This window comes from Protobothrops mucrosquamatus, unplaced genomic scaffold (genome assembly GCF_001527695.2).
Source record: "Protobothrops mucrosquamatus isolate PMUCROS unplaced genomic scaffold, P.Mucros_1.0 scaffold784, whole genome shotgun sequence".
NCBI lineage: Eukaryota > Metazoa > Chordata > Lepidosauria > Squamata > Viperidae > Protobothrops > Protobothrops mucrosquamatus.
The window spans coordinates 531,516-553,288 of record NW_015387052.1 but is presented as its reverse complement, the minus strand read 5'-3'; the positions used below and the strand labels follow the sequence as shown (position 1 = coordinate 553,288).

General features: G+C 33.6%; 1 protein-coding gene across 1 annotated transcript in view; it reads right to left on the bottom strand.

Annotated features, from left to right (window-relative positions):
• Positions 1 to 5,888: 5,888 nt before the first annotated feature.
• IPO11 (importin 11) overlaps positions 5,889 to 21,773 on the bottom strand; it is a 72,903-nt gene continuing 57,018 nt past the window's right edge. Inside the window, exons 28-30 of the mRNA XM_015818750.1 lie at positions 12,797 to 12,892; positions 12,357 to 12,441; positions 5,889 to 7,544 (exon numbers count right to left, since the gene is read on the bottom strand). Coding sequence (XP_015674236.1) covers positions 7,380 to 7,544; positions 12,357 to 12,441; positions 12,797 to 12,892 — 346 coding nt within the window. The 3' untranslated portion in view covers positions 5,889 to 7,379. The remainder of the gene's footprint in view (positions 7,545 to 12,356; positions 12,442 to 12,796; positions 12,893 to 21,773) is intronic.

Genomic DNA, 21,773 nt, shown 5'->3' with positions numbered 1-21,773 from the left:
GTAAGATCATACTTGGAATATTGCATTCAGTTTTGGTCGCCACGATAGAAAAAAGATGTTGAGACTCTAGAAAGAGTGCAGAGAAGAGCAACAAAGATGATTAGGAGACAGGAGGCTAAAATATACAAAGAACAATTGCAGGAATTGGGTGTGTCTAGTTTAATGAAAAGAAGAACTAGGGATGATATGATAGCTGTGTTCCAATATTTAAGGGGCTGCCACAAAGAAGAAGGGATTAATCTATTCTCCAAAGCATCTGAAGGCAGGACAAGAAGCAATGGATGGAAACTACAGTAATCAAGGAGTGAAGCAAGCTAGAACAAAGGAGAAATTTCCTGACAATTGGAACAATTAATCAGTGGCACAATTTGCCTCTAGAAGTTGTGGGTGCTCCAACAGTGGAGGTTTTTGAGAAGAGATTGAATAACCATTTGTCTAAAATGGTATAGGGTTTCCTGCTTGAGCAGGGGCTTGGACTAGAATATCTCCAAGCCCTTCCAACACTATTATTCTGTTATGTATTTCACATATATCTCTGAAAAAAAGCTTTAAGTTCATTCATGTGAATTGAGATGGTTGAAAGAAAGGAAAAAGCAAATTTCTTCATACATGTTTTACCTCCAGTTTACTTTAGTTTACAGAAATTTGTCTAAAGTTATGTTCAACTCATTATCCTGCAAGTAGATCAACCTTATCTCTAATTAACTTTATTATTAAATCAAAATCTCAGTCTGGTTCATTCTTGTCTTAATTGACCACTTCCAACTTTCTAATACAATCCAGCAAATGGACATTGAGCAGTTTTTTTCTTATAAATTCTCTGGTAATAGTCAGTGGTATAAACACAGCATACTCCTGGAACTATTGCTAATTAAAAGAAAGAGGTAATTGAGTGGAAAGAGAAACATGCCTCATTATCCTGAAACAACCACTACATAATTCTATCCCAATAAACTTTTGTTGACTATGATACCTAATCAACAGCTGAACTTATTTCTTGCTTTGTGGTTATGAACACTGCTTAGTAGACATCTATTCTGCTTTCCATCAAATTATGTTTTTTTTAAGGAGGAGAACTGTATTAATCTTTGATGGCAAAAGTCAGGACTCTGGTAGGATCTTTTTTAAGTAACACATTTTATTAAAAAGCATACACTTTCATGAATCTTAGTGAAGTTCACAGAAACGTATGCCTTTTCATAAAATTCATTAGTTGAAAAAGCTGCTACTAAATTCCAGATTTAATGAATCTGTAAACATGCTATATACAACATATGTATAAACCTATACCCTTACTTATAAATAACATATAAATATTAATCACTGACCATCTTGAATGCATAATGGAAAGAGGAAGCTTTAGAGTTCACAAGGTTAACACTGTATGGAATGAAACTATGACTGAATCTGGATGTTCTGCTTTAGATACAATGAAGCCTCCTCCTAGAAGGTTGTGAAGAGGATGTGCAGTGTCCCAGACAATCTTGCGGACCCTGCTCAAGCACCACTTTTATGCTATGTCCTGGATGGAAGGGAGGGAACTGCCAATAATCTTTTCTGCCATCCTCACCACTCTCTGCACTGCCTTTCTGTCCAAAGCAGTGATCCTTCCAAACCAGACAGTAATGCCATATGACAGGATGCTCTCGATTGTCCCTGTGTAGAAAGTAGTAAGGACAGGGGAAGGAAGATGTACTTTTCTCATGTGACGCAGAAATTGCAGGCGCTGCTGTGCCTGTTTTACCAAGCCAGCCTACTTGTTAACTGCACACCCAGGAATTTGCTGCTTGTAACCATCTCCACAGGTGAATCATTAATACACAGAAGAGTGTGGCTGTTCCTGCCTTTTCTGAAATCAACAATGTGTCATGGTTGTGACAGATGAAACCCTTCAAAAGAACTTTGAGGCATTGTTTACCTTAAAGAATCTTTTATTCAAGAAACAAAGTATCAGCACTACATAGTTAAAGCCAAAAACTGAATTCCCCTCCTCTGGGCACAAAGTAGCAAAGCACAATTCCCTCCTCCAATTAACAGTCATAAATCACATTCCCTAATTAGCTTGAAGCGCAGGCTTTCTATATTTTTGGAATATAGAAACTAACCGTTAGTGATTACTTTTGTTGTACATCATAGTCTCACACGTCTTTAATTGTTCAATAGCAGCTTAAGACCACTATATAGTTTTATAAAAGCAGTTATATATATTTAAAAGTAATAATAAATAAGACCTTGAGAAGCTATATAACAATAATTTGCTCAGAATCACATCAGCACCTACTTCTTTCAGCCTCTTGTAGATAATCTACAACAGGGATGTCAAACTCTCAACGTCATGTGACGTGTTGTGATGTATCGTAACTTTTTTTCCATTGCCAGCAATGCGGTGGGTGCGGTTTCGCCATGATGCATCCGGCCATGGGCCGGCAGTTTGACACCCCTGATCTACAATATCTTTTTTCATCCTGACATTTTGAGGAAGTATTGCTGCCAAAGAATATTAAAAAATAATATATTTTAGAAACACTCAGCAATCATAATAGTAATTAAGACACGCATAATGGAGTGTGTGCTTCTACAAAGACATATAGTGAGTTGGCTACTCTAGCACCCTTAAGCAGGAGATTAAGATTACAGGAATAAATGGGAATTAAAAATAACAGGAGGAAAAGATAATGAATCCTGCAACTTTATTCAGAGGCTACTCTTCTGGACAACATTATAGGTAGAAAAAAAAGATCACAATCTACAGATCTATAATATAATTAGTATCAGTACATATTTTTGTGGCTATTTTCTCAGATTCTCCAATCCTTTTGCAGGTTGGTAGTGGAGTTGGTGGGTTGTATCTGATTGAAGCTTCTCTGCAAAGAGACAAAGGCAAAGAGACAAAGGCCAATAAGAGTTTCCCCATCCATTTTATAAAGCCTACTCAAGTGTTGAATTTTCTTGCTACTGATTGGCTGTTCAGAGTTTGATTTTCCAGATAGTCTCTGCCCATTATCTAGTATGATAGGTTTAAGTCTGATTAGTTGATTAGGTTTAAGTTAATGTTTGAATCTTTTGGAGTGGAATTTTCCTCCATCCTTTACTATAGGAATTACAGTGATTGATACAGAAAAGGTCTCAGAATGTGGACAGAAGAAAGCAATCCTCAGAGGTAGAAACATACAAACATAGCATTGAAAGGGGCTTTCCACTTTATTCTCTAGCGATCCACCCCAATTGCATACTGTTCCCATTCTAGGTTCTACACTTTAAGAAAGAAACTAAGTCCTACGATGAGAAATTGAGAAGAAAAGATTGAATAAGGATATGAGAGCACTCTCAAAATATCTGAAAGGATGTCACATAAATTTGTTCTCTTATATGCTCTAATGGCTTTAAATTATAGGAAGACAAATTTTCCCTGAATGCTAGAAAGTTTCCTAACAGTTAGAAGAGTTTGACAATGCAATTAATTATCCAAGTATGTTATAGGTTCTTATTTTTTAGTTATATTCTAGTGGAGGCTAGACAGTCATCTCCATGGAATAATTTGTTTTATATTACTGCATAGCACAGAAGATTGAATTTAATGTGTGAAGTGACTTCCAGCTACAGTACATAATGTTGTATTATTTTAAACAAAAAGCTAGAATTGCACAGCACACTAAGCTTTAAAAATATTTAGAAAAGGTTAAGACTTAATTTTTTGAAACATGGTGCCCTGATCCCAAAGCCCTTTGTTTGTTCCATGAGGATATGATGATTGATGGGTGTTCAAAACCATGGAGAGGTCTCCAAGAAACATGAAGGATGCACTCCCTGCATCCAGGTCTGAGAGACACCATCTACTGGAATGATCAATGCCATTTCTGCTTTTTGATTGGGTCTGAATTTAGAATAAAATTGGTCTAGAGATAAATCACTTCCTTGAAAGTGCTCTGTATTGGATAACACACTGCTTTCTCAACTAGAGACAGTAATCCAAAACTTCTTCTTCTTAAGAAACCAGACTTATTATGATGGTCTCAACATTAATGGAAAGGTTCTAGCAAGGCATATCTCAGCAGTCCATTCTGATTTCCCTAATAGTTTGCTTCCATACTTTCCTACAGCCATCACTGTGTTATTGATATCCACCCATGCTTTTCTCCCTTTTCACTTCTGCCCAGATCACACTCTGGTTCTTGTCTGAAACACTCTATATTGTATAGAATCAGTGTTTGTTGAAATAAGTAAATAAGGCTTACAGAATAGCATCTTTCTGTTATATGGAATTCAAAGCTGAATTCAAACAAAAAACAAAAAGGAATAAGTGTAAAATAACAAACAAAAAATGAACAAAACAAACAAAACGGAATAAGTGTAAAATAGATTTGAGTTCCTTTTCTCCTCATAAAGGTTTGCCCCTATTCAGACTTTGATATTTTTCTCATTTTTTCATTTAATATATTTATTTATTATTCACTTAAAAAGCATTATTTGTGGTGACTTGATTCATTATTCTCTTTCTACTCAATTGGAGCATTCAAGATGGCTAGAAAGCAATAAAATGCAAATACAAAATATAAAAATTCATATACACACAAATTAATGCTGAATGCATTAATTGCAGGACGAGTGCCTGGAGTTTAGCAAAAATAATAAACTTCTATTAGAAAAGATAGTAACTAAAAGTATTGTTTTCAACCCACCTAGTGAATTTAGCAAGACCTATTTGGTCAAGAATTGATTTGAACACACACAGTCTGTGCTTTCAATGTGTGGTATTTATCATCTAATCATATGAATTTCTCTAATTTAATGAAGAACATTAACTATAAAGTAGATATGGCATGGAATAAGAGTTTCAGTAAATTACTTCACCAGTTAGCTTTCAGGCCAATGGCAGCCACTTTCTCTCCATTGTACCCATTTTTAAGAGCACCTGTTATAGCCACAAAATTTCAAATGTACCCAAAATATTGAACTCTCTCTAGATCAAAGAATGCACCTGTTTCTATCCTACATTCAATAGTAGTTTCTCACTGAAGCAATTTTCAGGATCAGAGATGTTCAGGTACATCAGTAGCAATCTTCAAATAGTTCTCTTAAATTATGTTTCAAAATGGTTTTTTTAGATAGAAAAGTTTTTCATTAGAAGCTGTGATTGTGCTAAGTAACTTATTCAGTACAGACATTTCAGATAACACTGATATATCATCACTACATTGGCTTTTCTCCCTTTAGCATTTAGAAAGGGTCAGAATCAGTTTTCTGAAGTGGTCATCTATGCAGTCACAAATTAGAGTTGTATTTCTGTAAAGTAGAATTATTTTAGCCTTTTTTTAATTGAAAATATTTGCATTTTCAATATGCATAATTGAAATATGTTCTTCAGCTTCTGAAAATCATGCAGTGAACATCTCTAGTTAAAAGAAAGAAAAAGGAGATTGGTTGTGTAACTATACTGACCACCACTAAAACAAATCCTCTTCATGGGCTCAACTTCAAGATAGCAACAAGGGGAGGTGACTACATGTCAGAAACATATAAATATCATCTATAGTTCCCTGCTTGTGTATTGGATAATACAACCCAGTCAATTTTTAGCACAGCATCAAAGCTGGGATGAGACTGGATGGCACTGCTTTGAACATTAGCAATATATGCAATATCTGAATATAAAAAAGGGAGGCCGTTCAGTTAACACAAAAGAGAACCCAATCACCACTTAGAAAATGAATCACGTTTATATGCTTTAGAAGAAAGAATGATAATGCCATGATAAACTCAGACATCTTTTTTAAAAAAAATATCCAGTCCATGTATTGAGTAATATTTAGGTCGATACAGAAGCTACAAAGATTATTGGTACCATCTGAAGCCATAATATTAAGGTCTGATGCAAAATATTAGCAATATTTTGGATTTTATTGATTTGGAATACATCATTATGGTCTTAATCCTGCAATATTTTCACATTACAGACATATCCAAGGTGATGGGATTTGTAATACAGAATACTGAATGACAATTTTACTATTTAAATATGCATTGCACTGCCATTCTTTATATCTGCAACAAGTGTATTAAATGAAGCACTGATTCTCAATTACCGATATGCCCTTTATGTTTAGAAAAGAACACAAAATGAATCAAAAGATATTTCTTTCTGGAAAAATTAATTAAAATGTTTAGTTTTATAATTTGAAAACATTAGAATTTAGTATACTTAATAACCTGCAGTTTACAGATCTTCACTTCTTCAATAAGTAATCTTCAATTACTTATAGTTGTCATATTGTATTATACAATCTTATTAGTATTTTGTCAAATGTACTTTAAAAAATCCTTACAACGAAAGTTAGACAGGCATAAGAAGCCTTGCCTAAAAATAAAAAAAGTGCCTCTCCTTAAAATAGGAAACGTGAGAGAAAAATGTGAAATGGGCCAGGGAACATAGAGAAAGAGAAGTTGCATATTTTATTCATTTTTATTTTATTTTTTTATAATATTTCAAATCAAAATCTTTTTCAACCCACCTCCCTGACCTGCAATCTTTAAGTTCTCTTCTGAAATTTTTAATATTTTACCTTTAGCATTATCCTAGAATAATTCAGTTAAGACATAAAAATAGTACAGGGTTCACTATTCTTAACCCTTTGAAGAGAACATCTTTATACAATAAAAAATTATTCAAATCATATTGTAAATTCATCTTGCAAAGAGATCAGAGATCAATTGGATTATCAAAGGAAAAAAGCATTGATCAAAACAGTTCTTGGATCTAAAATCAAATCAAACCAAATTAATTTCTTGTAAATGGTTCAACAAAATAATTTTAAAACAACAGAATGACTTCATTACTTCTTTTCATGCAAAAGACTAGTATTCAACTCCCCATAGAGGAAATCACAGTAATACTTTCCACTATTTATACAGCTGAATTGCTTGTGGAGCATATGTCTGTTTGACTGCTTGACATCCTTTCCTACTACAAAATTTAATTTAAAATCTTACATGTTATAGCAGTTTTAATAGTTAGCAATAGTATAAGGCAACCTAAGTAAGCTAATATCCTTACAGAAAAAATATGTGTAGATATTATTATTATTATTATTGAGAAGAATTCATGATTCTGAGTTCAAAGTCATCATCATTCCGCCAATGGTAAATTAAAAATCTAGGTTTAGAGAATCTTTTTTTGCAAGTTTTTCAATTATAGGTTACAGTATGTAGGAAAAAGACAGTAAAACTATCAGAAATAGTATATATTATCTCTATTGTGTTTTAATTAAAAAAAGCTGAGCCATCTCTTAGTTTCAAACTCCCTATTTAAGCGATTTTGTAATGAGATGAAAAGCTGTTCAGTTTGCCTCTATGTTGAAGATACAAGCTTTGTCTCCACTTATTCAGAATCCTTGTAAGAAGTCTTGTAGTTGAGCAACTATTTCTGTATCTACAGTTTCCATAAGAGCTTGAAAGCTTTGTTCTCCCAGCAATTCCTGCTGTGCTTTTAGTTTCTCATATACAAATTGCTGCAGTGACACAGAGTGTACTGGATCCTTTAGTGCAAGCTGCAGGAAAAAGATAAGAAAAATATATAATTTAACAAAACAGGCAAACCTGTAATGATCAGTCTTATAATCTTAATGGCAGTGAAAAGGGCTTTTGTTTCCTGTACTGCTTACACTGAAAACATACTTTACAAATTGAATCCTTGAAAAGGAAATTTCTGCTACTTCATCAATAGAAATGAATACGCTTAGCTTCAGTGCCTATTGTGTAACATAATTACGTACTGTGAACTTCATTTCTGTATTTTTTGTCATTAGTTATTCAAGGCAGATGTTAACAGTTTAACAGACCAATAAACATTTGCGATGTTTTTACTCATATACAAAAAATATTTATAACATTATCTTTAAGCTTTATGATACTATATATTTTATAGGAAATTCCTTCTTAGTAATGCTATTAAAAAAATTGGTTATAGGAGTCTTGTGCCCTTGGAGGCAGCAGTCCTCAAAGAGTTATCCATTCTTACTCTGTTTTAAAAAGAACAAAAATTGGAAGAGACGAAAATGATCTTTTTATTTAGCCCATGAACAAGTATACCTAGACAGCAAACTGAAAATTCTTGTATGCAGGTTATCATCCTTCCCTATAGTGATATGATGAATGTCAATTTAACTTACTTTACTTCTAAATTTGGATCTTCGTAAATATAATTTGTCAGCAAAAGAGTGCCCCCTCTCTATAATTCCTCTTTTTTGATAACATATAAGTAAGCAACTTATTTGCTAATAACATCAAGATCTCAGCTATGTGTCCAATTTTCTATGAGAAATGAGTAAAAACGTACTGCTCCACAATTATCAGAAAATTATCTTTAACCCAAAGCAAAAAAAACAAAACCAGGCAATACCTCACCCCCATAGTCTACTGCAAAAAAATTTTCTGAGAAATTTATGGTGACATTTGCAGCATTAACAAAGAATTGAAATTGAAAATTAAAAACAGACGGAGTTCCTGATAATAATATTGTAAGCGCTAACGTTGAGTTTTAAAGTTGCATCTTTAACAAAAATATATATTTTACAAAAAATAAAATTATATACAGCTCAGGATGACATAAAAAAACTAAAGCAGTAATTTATACCTACAAACAGAATCTCTATAAAGTGGCTAAGTACAGGTAGTCCTCAACGTAGCCTGCCCATTACAGTTGTAAGTTGTGATGGTCATAAAACAGATCACTCATGTGACTAATCTGATTTTACAACTTTTTTTGTGGCAGTCATTAAGTGAATGTGTGACTGTTAAGGGAACCAATGGTTTGCTATTGGCCAGTTTTGTTGAGAACTGTAAGTAAATGCTGGGTTTTGGCAAAATGTTGTAAATGTGGTCAAATGACTGGAGGACACTGCAAACAGCCATAAATGTGGGCCAGTTGCTAAGCTCCCAATATATAGCCAAGAGGGCCCAGTCATTGGAATTTCAGAATCTGATCATACATACGTCCAGAGAAATCCGTTGTAACTTTGGCTAACTGCTAATAACTGGTCATTAAGTCAAGAGCTACCTGTATATTATTATATATCCAATTCCTGAGCTTAAAATAGTGAAAGAAAAGTCTTCTTTGCAAAGACATTAATTTCGTATGTGGGAATTTCCTATTCAAATACTGTTTTTAATTTCACGCTTTTTACTTACTCTACATTACCACTTAACTCAGTGCTTTCAGATATATTGATTTATACTCTCATATTCTCAAATTAGTATTGGCATATTGAAATAGTAAGCAGTCTTTGAACTTTTCTTCCATGAATCTTTATGGGTGAAAAAACCTGAATTATGTTCATCTCATTGTTAATGTCTTCCATTTATAGCTAATACGGTGTAAGAGTGAACTCTGTGATAATATGATTCTTGAAGAGCATTGAAGAATTACTGTACAACTTGCTAAATTCTCCACTTTTCTCCCTCAAATTACTTTAACAATTCAGTGCTGTATGCCTGCCATAGTATTGTTATTTGAACAAAGACATATAAAGGGATAACACATTATGTACAGTTTAACTGTCAAATTATTAATAGCATCAAATCTCCTTAGGCAACAATAAGAAGCCACTTTTTCTGTCAGATTAATTTATTCACTGTCAGCAATTTTGTAATTATCAGTTTCTCTAAAATATTTCTAGATTGCCATCACTTTTACAGAATATTTTAAAAGCATGTGGAATAGACGCTAATAATATGGATGTTTTTAAAAAATATTGGTAGATATAAAAAGTCCCAAATTAAAGATCTGATTTAGCTAAAAGCACTCATTTTTAATTATGCAAAGAAAGAAGTACATTGGATACATGAGTTTACACAATTTGTAAACTGAGAAGAAAGTAATCCACTGTCTCTGCAAGAAATATCTTGGCCCTCTCTCAACTGGCATCCAGCAACCACCACTTCATCAATCTATTGAACTGCTTCCAGCCCAGCTGGTTATTATCGAATTCTCAGTATCTGTGCTGAACTTGCTTTTATCTTCCTTTTACCATCACACATGTTTTGCTATCTAATGAGTTTTAGATTGTAAGCCTGGAGGCAATATTGTATTATTACAGATTTGTATAAGGTCCTATGAAGAATTCTTTAAGTAGCATTTTGAATAATTAGGAAAAAAAACAACCCTTCTTTATGGGAGAGATTTTCTGTCATGGAGACAGAAGTAGAAAGCAACAGGGTACCTCAGAATTAAGGTAAAATGGTGTTCAACAGGTGTTTCAGATTACATTTCTCAAATACCTTGACAATGACTAAGACTTGTAAGTCTGGGACATGGCAGAAATAGTCCAAAACATTTGGAAATCACCAAATTGCTTAGCTTTAAATCAATGGATTCCAACTGATAAGAGGATTATTCATCTATATATACTTTTCTGCTAAAGTAAGAGTTTATGGGTGAAGAGAAGAGCTTACAGTAATTTTAACCTATTGCATTTGTGTGTGGTTTGCTTGCTGCACAGTAGCAGATAGGAAAGTGCTCCAGAGGGTCATTACCATTGCCCAGAGAATTATTGGCTGCCTTCTCCCCTCCCCCCCCCCAGACGAACTGTACAGTTCCTGTTTTCTTAAGAAAGCTCAAAATATTCTTAAAGACTCATCTCATCCCGGACATTCTTTTTTTGAACCATTACCATCTGGCAGACAGTACAGGATAATAAAAACAAAGACAAATAGGCTGAAAAATAGTTTTTATTCTAGAACTGTAACCATATTAAATAGCACAGTATAGTACAACATTGAAGTGCAATATTAGGGGCAGCACAATGGTGAATAGAATGTGAAGGACGTATGTATATAATGTATGTTCTTATTTATGGTTTTTGCTTGTGTGTAATGTGCACTGTGGACAGCACTTAATTTCATTGTGAGCTATACAATGACAATAAAGATATTCCATTCCATTCCATTCCTTGGGAATTTGGAATGCTCGGGCATATATCTATAGGTATGTACAAAATATTTTAAGACTAAAATATTCTGATCCAAAACTGTTCCATTTTGACCTCACTGAAAGTGTTTTGCTGTTGGAAGTCAGCCATTCTGTGGTCAGAAGCTTCAACCTTGGAATATTTTGCACCTCTCTTTATATTAGTACCAAAAGTAATAAATAGCCTAGCATTCTCAGATGAAATGATAGTGTGAAGTTGTTTCTCATTTGATTTTTCAAAATGAGATGAACCAGAAACTGCATATTATTGATCTACTGATGTAAAATACTTAAGACAAGTACTTCCAGAGAAGTACTTCTAGACCAATATGAAGAAACATTGCTCATATCTATGATAAGTAATAATATTTTTGCTTAGAAAGCTAATGTGCATATCAGCGTATTTTTCCTTGAATTTACAATAAAATATCTTTTACAACATATTATTCTGCTTCCCAGTTTAGCTTATAGTCAGGTTTTCCCACTCAAAAACAAAGTCCAACCTTGCTTAGCTTGAGCCAGATGCTGCCCCCTTCTGAAACTTTAAATATATACTTGTTAAATACTGTAAATATTTTTTTTAACCCTGCAAAACTCTATACAGATTATTTAAATTAATGAAACACCATTTTATATTCTAACAACTTTACTGCTAAGTAGTAAAGCTATAAAAAGTAGTACAACATCCTATAGAGTTTAAAGAAATTGAACTGATATTTTAATTGTTTCTATTATATAATCGGTTAAAATCTTATGTGAAAATGCTGCCAACATTTTAGAATTTACCTTTCATAGTACCTGAATAGAGTTTTAGATTAAAGTTATACTGTGCAATGAGAGTCTGTTGTTTTCCAGAGTGAAACCTGAGCTTCTGGAGATATGCTTCTGGTTGGGGATGGATAGAATTTTCCTATTTTTATTTTCATATAACTCTTTTATCACAACACAACTACCGATTAAGAGTCAGTTTAGTGTAGTGATTAAAAGACAGACTAGAAACTCTAGTCTCATATTAGCCATAAGACCAACTGAGTGATCTTGGGTTAGTCACTTCTTTCAGCTCTCAGGACAATGGCAAGCCACTTCTAAAAAATGCTGCCAAAAAAACTGCAGAAGACATTTACCAGGAGTAAAAATCAACTTAAAAGTACAAATTTGAATTTTGAACCACAAATTATTTTTCTCTTATTATTTTCCTTGTTGATTTTTAATATGCAATTATTATTTTGTCTATTTTAATATCTCCCCCTATCTCAAACATTCCATGTCTGTGGGGTTCAATATTTCATCAACTGTTTCTCTGATAATAATTATACAACTGACGGGAGGAAAAACATAACTTACAAACTGCTGAAGCTTAATTAAGATTAATTAATATAATTAAATTTGACTGTACCATCTTTTTTCTTTTGTCCTGTTCTGTAGGTGGCTCTTCTTCTTCTATCACTTTTGGTTCTTCAAAACTAGACATCAACATGCAACTAAAAAAAACCAAAATGCAAATATATTAGACTTCCAATCATCCTAAGAAGGATTTTAAGGAATTGTATAACTGTATGTTGCTCAAAGCTAAAGACTTATACAGAAGTATGCATAAAGAGTATTTTGCAAAATGAACAATAATTAAAACTTGAAATAAAAAAATGAAAATGCATTTAAAATATTATCTATCTTTATTAGCCAATCTAAGAATAATATATAATCACATTTACTATTTCCATATAAGAAGAATATCAAAATACATCTACTCCCTCTAGTGACAAACTAGGCTAAAATGAGTTACTTATTCTGGTAGCTTCATTGCAGTATGCATATGCAAAGTAATATTCTACTTACTCTTTGAATGTTCTTGTTTCTATATCTTCAGTCATAACATCATGCAACCCTTCAACTGAAATATTTATGATACCACAAAATTTATCTTGGACAATACTAGAAAAGACATGGAAATTATTTAAATCATTTAGTTAAATAGAAAACAAGTTTAGCATTACTTTTACTATATCTTTTGAGGTTTTTGTTCTTTAATGCTTAGCTGATCACTCACGTTTATCCCAAAACTAAGAATATTCTGATTTCAAAATATTGTGTAACAACTACTGTTATATAGTTTCTACATGGAAGACAGTAGCAAATCAGAGAGACAGACAGAGAGAGAGAGAGAGAGAGAGAGAGAGAGAGAGAGAGAGAGAGAGAGAGAGAGAGAGAGAGAGAGAGAGAGAGAACACATGCTAGTTAGACTACAATCTAAGTATGCAATTATTTCCTTGTTATGCAAGTGTAGTACAATCTATCTTGACAATTGAGTCACATTGGTGTACGTATGTTTAATAACATGTTTTTTTGTTTAACCAGTGAATGTGACTCCCTATTCAATTCTTCCCTATGCAACCCATAAAGCTAAGGACTTCCCAAGTCTCAAATATATATTCCATTTTGACAGCAGAACCTGACAATGCTTAGGAATATTAAAATTCAAATCAGTGTATAAACACAGCAACAGACATTTACCAGAATTAGGAAGTTATTCGCCATCTCTCTATGACTCCTGAATGTTCTTTACCTTTCCAATTTACCAATTTTTTGTTCTTGGAATAGGAGCACACTTTTAAATCATTAACATGCAATATGAATCATTTTTATTTTCTAAAAATTTATAACTAGGACTATAAAGAGCCAAGTCACTCTAGTGTATAAAGATGCTTGCTTTGCACCATGAAAGCTAGTTCTTTTGTTTTCTAAATTAAACATCTTTTAAAAGGACAAAAAATGAAACCTAGTGGCCTAAGGGAAAATTCCTTGGACATATTAGTGCTCTCCAAAAGAGCTAGTGAGGCGGGCAGCTTCAAAGTTAAATGTAACTCATCTGTTATATAACTAATATCAGAATGGATTCACAAGTTGGCAACACATTTCCAGCCAACAACTAGAATGCTTAGTTAGAAAGATCCTGGGTTTATGAAAACCAAACTATGAATTGTAATTAATAACATTAATAAAATCTGTGGCCTTTTAAAATCTCTCACCCCAGTATTTACTAGTAATATTTCCCACAAAATAGGACATCAAAAGCAGAGGAAATACAATATGGTTCATATACATTGTCCAGACTGTATATATTATGCATAAATTAGTAGATGTATACACATTATTATACATTTTTTTATTTTCAAAAAAGATGTTAGTAGAGTTCCTAGAACATTATAATTACCCCATGTACCACATCTAGATTTTTCCCCCTTCTTTGAGTCAAAGAAGCATGTGCTTTGAAACAGACTGAAATTCAAACTAAACCTCTTTTCTCTTATTCCTCCTGCTTTCTGCAGTTCTGATGCCATACATTACACTCCTACCACACCACACTGACAGGGCAAGTCACCTGTATATAAACAGATAACAAATCCCACTCCCTTCTAACTCTGATGTTGAGTAATAAAAAGTCTGCAAGAAAACAACCAAGCTCAAAGAGCACCAAGAAGCCCACATACCCTATACCAGGGGTCCATAACCCCCGGTCCGTGGACCAGTACTGGGCCGCGGAATGCTAGCAACCAATCCGCACAAACAAGCAAAGCCCCATCTGCGAGATGCAGGCAGCAAACAAAACCACGCACACTCTGGTCCATGGAAAAACCTTTCTCCATGGAACTGGTCCCTAGTGCCCAAAAGGTTGGGGACCTCTGCCCTATACAATTTGGCCTCCACCACCAGAGTGTTTTTTCAAAGGGCAAACCCCTCCCCCTATATCAGAATAAGTTGGTAAAATCTGCTTCTCTAGCAGAAGTGCTATGCGCTATTGTTTTTTTTGTTTTTTTTTAAGCCTCCAATATACAAAGTGCTTCCATTGGAATTTCTATCATAGGGAAATGGGGATTGAAACCAGAGTAAATAATTTTTTTTGTAAATGCTCTCTTTAATTATTCTAGATAATGTAATTATTACCTATGAATTAAAACAGATATGCAATCTCTTTAAAAATTTATGCTTTGCTACAGTGCTAATGTTTTCATGCAATAATTTCATAATAAAAGCTGTTTTATCCAACAAATATTGCAGAGCTTCATGATGGTGTCCAAAATAGCTGGTAGAATGAAATAACGGAAATTATTTCTAGGAATTTATCAATAGTAATGAACAGTTAAAAAATCCTGTTCTTTTTAATATAACATCAAATTTATGCAGAATACCAAACATAAAATAACATTAATGATATATAATTGCTACAGGCAGGTCAATTAAAATTGAATAAATATAGCTAAAACATAGTTAAAATCAATAAAATGCAGATATTAAAATTAGAACAAAATGTAAATGTTAAAAAAATATTAGCTGCATTTCAACCTCCCACCCCAACCTCAGTAGTTAAACTTGCATTTATAAAAGTCACATAGTGTTGCTTTTTATACACATGAAAAGAAAAAGTGTGATGAATGTATTACAGTGCTGAATGTTCAAATAAGATAACCTGTGCTTGGTTTTCAAGGGCTGTTGATTTAGAAAGTTCAGCAGGATCCAATTCAGAACTTCCCAGTGGGTTCTGAGGTACGGTAACATTGTAACTACCAGCCTGATAAAAGCCATAGTATTCTATTGTATTGTCAGAGTTCTTTTGTACATTGTACTTCTGTTTCAGTTTAATGATTTTGTAGAACAAAAAGAAGATCATAGCACAGGCCAAAATGAAAAAGGTTAATAAAATGTCAAAAGCCTGCTTTAGTTTCTCTACTTGCTGTGTACAAATTAGTGATGTTTTAAACGATACAGAAACAGCTTCCGGAGATATCTTCTGTGTTGCTATTTGTTCCTGTTTTGAATTCCTACTAGAATTTTCTTCACTGAGATTTTGATAAGCAGATGTATAAGATACTTTTACCAATGATGTAACTGTATTTGCATTAAAGTTCAACTGTTCTTTAACTGTATTACTTGTGAGATACATATTCTGTGCCACTAATGAAGTAGTAAAGCTCTGCTGGATTCCTGCAGATTTACTGTTCTTGAAAATTTCAGGACTTGTGCTGTTGAAACAATTTTTGAACAAATGCAAACTAGCGTAATTCATATATCTTCCATGCAGACTGGAAGGACTTTGGCAAAGGAGTTTCACAGAGATAGAAGAAGAAGCTAGCCAATTCATCAATCTGTGTAATTTGCAGCTGCAATCCCAAGGATTGTAATTTGCCTGTAAGTGAGTTAAAAAGACCAAAGGCTTGAGCACTATAGGCTGTAAAAATGTAAGATTATTGAAAGACAGATCAAGTATTTTCAAAGCGGATCCTATTCCTTCAAAAGTATTACCTGCAATATCAATTATTTTGTTTCTGTCAAGATACAAAAACTTTAAATGATCCAACAATGAGAAAGTGTCTGAATTGATGTTTACTAAATTATTATCACTCAAAACTAGTTTTTTAAGATTAACTAGCCCTGAAAATCCATTTGCATTAATAGTGTTTATTTTAGCACTTTTTAAAAATAGATATTCAAGCTTGCTAAGTCCTTTAAATGCAAAAGGAGGAATTGACCCAACAGGGTTTCGTGACAATGAAAGTTTTTGAAGTTTGCTCAGTACTAGAAACGCAGTGGATGGCACACACGTTAAATTATTTCCTTCGAGGTGCAAGCCTGTAAGATTATCAAGGTGCTGGAATGCTCTGTCTGATATTTGTGAAATCTTATTGTTTGCTAGGTTAAGAATTCGAAGATCAGTCATGCCAAAGAAAATGCGGCTACCAAGGATCCTGAGGCGATTGTTTTGCAGCATTAGATAATGAACTGAAGTGAGGTTACCAAATAATCCTTCATAAACAAAGTCAATTTCATTATTCTGAAGATATAAAGAATGAAGATTTGAAAGTCCTTCAAATGTTCCAGGATACAAATGTTTTATATGATTATTATTCAGCTGTAGATAGCATAATTTTTTCAATTCAGCAAATATATTTGGATATAAACATAAAATGCCAGAATTGTCCAAGTGTAGTACAATAAGCTGCTGGAGGTTTATCAATGTATTTGGATTTATGTGTGATATATTGTTGCCACTTAAGTACAGAAATAAAGTATTCTGTGGAAAATTGTTTGGAATAAAAGAAAGACTTGAATTACGGCAGTCAACTTGTCTGCCTATACATTGCTGGCAAACTGATGGACAACAAAATATATCCTTTTGGATCATCAGCAGCAGAAGACAATTAAAAATATGTTGAAATGACTCAAAGTGATGAAGTTGATACATATCCCAGGCTTTGACTCTCCAGGTCACCTTTGTCTGCGCTATCAGGAAAAAAGTTTAAAAAAATGCTTATTCAAAATCCTTGTAGCTCACTATTTTTATCAGTATTACTTTTACAATTATTTAGAAGTGCTTTATAGATAGTCCTCAATTTACGACCACAATTGAGCCCAAAATTTCTGTTGCTAAGTGACACAATTGTCAAGTGTGTTTTGCCCCATTTTACGACCTTTCTTGCTACATTTGTTAACTGAATCACTGCAGTTATTAAATTAGTAACTTGGTTGTTAAGTGAATTTGGCTTCCCCATTGACTTTGATTGTCAGAAGGTCGCAAAAGAGGATCACATGACCCTGGGACACTGCAGTCACTGTTTTCAGTGCCATTTTAATTTGAACAGCCACTAAACAAACTGTTGTAAGTCAAGGGCTACCTGTATCTATTTTATTCCATCGTTTATAGTTAAAATTAAATTTACATTTACTATATTTGAAGATTGTTAATGATAAAATTAAATGCTTACATTATTTAAACAGAATGTAGAAGTTCTGTTACAAAATTGCCAGATGAGTTATATTTTAAGCTATAAATTACATTCTTCAACCTTTAATAACTCATCCTTCATAGCTGCACATAGCTTATATTAACATTTCTACTATTCTAAGTTTAAAATATATTAAAATTGTTCTCACCCAGAATATGAAGCTCATTTTATCAGTTAAATGTTTTCCTTCTGTTGAAATTTCTCACACTTTGCCTACCAGTTCTGCAACTGTTCCTACAGGAAATACTACTCTTCCCATCGGCTCCTCTACAATGACTGGCTGAAATCAAGTTACCATGGATACAGGAAACTGAGAGACAGGAAGTCATTTTATCTGCAGTTCTGAAATGCTTATGGAAAAAAATCTCTAACTTATTTTAAAACTAAACTTGATTTATTTTTCTTCTCTAACTATTGAATATGTTGAAGCAAATCTAAATATAAGAGCAAATAAATATGTAAGGTGCTTGTAAATGGTGAAAGCAATTGATTATAAGCAGAGAAGGAAATATTTCACTGTATTCAAACTTAGAACGTCCCCCCCAATCGAACTACCATTAAAATAAGTGTTATGGTCCATGCAGAATGCCTGAATGCACAGAGAAGAAAGTTATAGGTGGCAAAAATGATAGTATATGATTATAAAGGAATCAGTTGCTAATCTGTGGCCACTTCCATAATGCCCTTGTCTTTGCTTCACTGCCACCAGATTTTTTTTGTAAAGCTCTGGGTTTTTGCTTTTTTTCCCTTGAGCCAGCCAGCACACTTTCTATTTAGCCAATATGACAGCATTACAAACCATAGAGGCTTTCCACTTTTCCTTATTCTTTGCTTGCTGCATTTGTTTTTTCACAGCCAGGAGAATGAAGTAAAAATAAATAAGTGTCCACTTTCTGGGGGCACAGCAAAGCACTCCCCCAAGGCATCCAGAAAATAATTACATTGCTTTAGAAGAAGGCAGAATTTTCCACTAAGAAAAGCATGCCAACGTAACTATAAAAGGAAACCATCAAAGCTGCCTCCAATGTGTTTCCTCTGGAGCAACAGAACCAAATAACTTCAGAGGTTATTTGTTTGAAGCTCCACAATATTAGTGGTAGTGATCTCAGACTGGTGCTGTTTTTGAATATGAAGTAGTCCTAACAAATGCTACTGAATAGATAAGACATCTGATTTCTCAAAGTTCTCTTTGAAGAGAAAACGTTATGCTACAATAGGAAAAAAGGGTCCTCTAATTGGCCTGATCCAGTCAATTATTACACAATGTATTAACATTTATTTCATATATAAAGAGTCCCATCTTCTGAAAGGAGGTGCTTCCAAGGCCCTTGCCTAAGAAGTCATCTTTGGTTGGATAATTTTAACAAATGCCTGATGCCAATAATTCATTTTCATTTCATTTTCATTGAAACTTATCATAATGGTTGCCTTTCCAAATTCTTTTGATATTTATACTGGATATAAAACAAAAAATGGCTGTGGCTGTTCTGACAGATGCTTATTACCAAGAGAAAGAAAGATATCTTGATATTCCTGTAGTAATATTGTTGACCATGGGTATCTTGATGATATTAAACTATCTATCTTGTTTAATATCATTTAGCATGTTGTTTTAATTAGAAGATTTAGATCTGGATTTGGTTTATAGGTACTACTTTAAAATATTTCCACTCCACTTTTCCTGCACCATTATTAGAGATATTGACAGGCATCTATTACACCTTCTAGGAGTTTTCCTAAGGAGTTTAGGAAGGCTTTTCTTCACTCTTCTTTGTGTTATTTTCTATCTATATGAAGGCTCATTCACAGATTAGGAACATGTTACCAATATGTTGAATAGAATCCTTTCCTTGAAGTTGGGTAAATTCAGGATTTCTGAATGGATCCAAACAGTAAAGAATTGGAAATGGCACTAGATGTGGAAGAACAATCTAAAACTAAATATGGGCAAAATATTACTGATTCCAGGACAGGATTTTAGGATTCAGGAAATATAAATGTTCTGGGGGTGTACTTAGACAATAGAGAAACATAGAAAGGTGACCAATTAGGCATTAAATCCAGGATTAAATCAGAACAGAAATCCAAATTAAAGCACAGAGACAGCTGTCTATACTTCACTTGAATGCATCCATTCCCATCACTTCATGGAGGGGGAAAGTGAAACACTCTTTTTTTTCTAGTATTTAGTCAGACTTTACCTCCTATGGTTAAGTTATTCCATTGATTCTGAAATAAGAGAGAACATACCATTATTTCATTTTCTTGACATGTTTTCTGATATTTGAAAAGTGCTATTGTATTTCCTCTCAGCTGACTTTTTAAAGGCTAAACCTAACTAGATCATTCATTCTCTTTTCGCTGATAATTTCCTAATCTGCTGATCATCCTTGTTGGTGTTGTCTGAAGTTGTTCCAATTTCTCTGACTTCTTGTAGCGTGGCCTTCAGAACTGGATATAGTAATTGAAATGGGGCGTGACCAAAATAGAGTACGAACAATTATTTCCTGTGATTTGTAAATTATGATGTTGATGCAGTCCAAAACTTCATTTGCCTTTCTGGCAGTCATATTATGCTGATGGCTCATATTCAGTTTGCAATCAACTGCTATTCTGAGGGGTTTTTTTTCCTCAAGTGTCATTACCAACCAGATATCCCCAACCCCTTCTATACCCACACGTTTGATTTTTGTTTCCTAAGTGACTTCTCTATTAAATTTTATTTTGTTACTTTCAGTGCAGTTCTGCACCATACCAAGATAGTTTTGAATATTATTTCCCTCTTCTAGGATATTAGTTATCTCATTATATGGAGTCATGATGATGACCTTGGAGAAAGTACAGCAACAACAGGCAGAGAACCATGCATTAAGCTCTGGGAGATGAGAGAATATTTAATACTTAATTAACTCTTTTTAATGTTTCTTGTTTTTTATGAAGCTTTAATTTTTTACTGTATTTTTCTAAGTTACCCAGAGCTGTTAATTAAGTTGGAAGCACAAACATTTTCTAAATTTTTAAAAAATGAAAGTCGACATTTACTAAACTTTTTTTGGGGATTGATCAGTTTGCTTGTTTGTACCAATTGCCATTATTTATATAGATCCAGTAAATTAAACTTTGGGTTTAACTGACCAAATCTCATAACTACTACTCAATCTGTAAAATCTAAGAATATGAAGAGAATCCTTAAATCAGACATGTCAAACTCGCGATGTCACATGATGTCGCACAACGTATTGGGACGGTTTTGCCATTGCTGGCAATGGGGTGGGTGCGGCTTCCGGATGATGCGTCCAGCCCACGGGTCGGCAGTTTGACACCCCTGCCTTGAATAGCTGCCCATATGGGACTATTCTGCCTGCCAGCCCTGGAATGCAGTCGTCTTCTCCAGTTGGATCTAAGGTTTGTTCTGAAGGCCTTCTCAGAAAAAATATTAAATCTATTAATCCTTAAGTTATGAAATTTTATTTATTTTTGATTTACATTAATCTTTTTTTCCGGGTTTGCCTCTTCTTCAGTAGCCGCTTAAGCCCTCCAACATTTTGATCTAGAAGGATGGGAAAATCTCTTGAGCAAAAGTATATTTCCTTTATTTCCACCAGAATGTCTGTACTAGACGAAACATGTTTATGGATGAAAAAATGATGTATCTGGGTTCAACTCTATTGCTGGTATCCAATACTACAATAATCGAACTGACTTTCATAGTTAAGAAGTTGTTTTTCTTAAGCTCAACAGAAGGATCCATAATGTCAATGAATTCAGTAATTTTCACTTTGTTTTGTATTGTCTTGTTTAACTGTTTATTCCTATGGCCAACAAAAAAACAGATGAAACTAAAACATTCACATATTATCAGTCAGGAGCCAGAATCCAAAGCACTGTGCAAATAACTATATATAGAGGATGTATATTTAAGTTCATAGGAGAACAAATTTGTAAGGATTTGAATAAAAGAAAATTCAAAAATGAAAGTGGCACTTTGATAAGGCTAACTGCTCACTATATTTTGTAGTCAATAAATCTAAAGT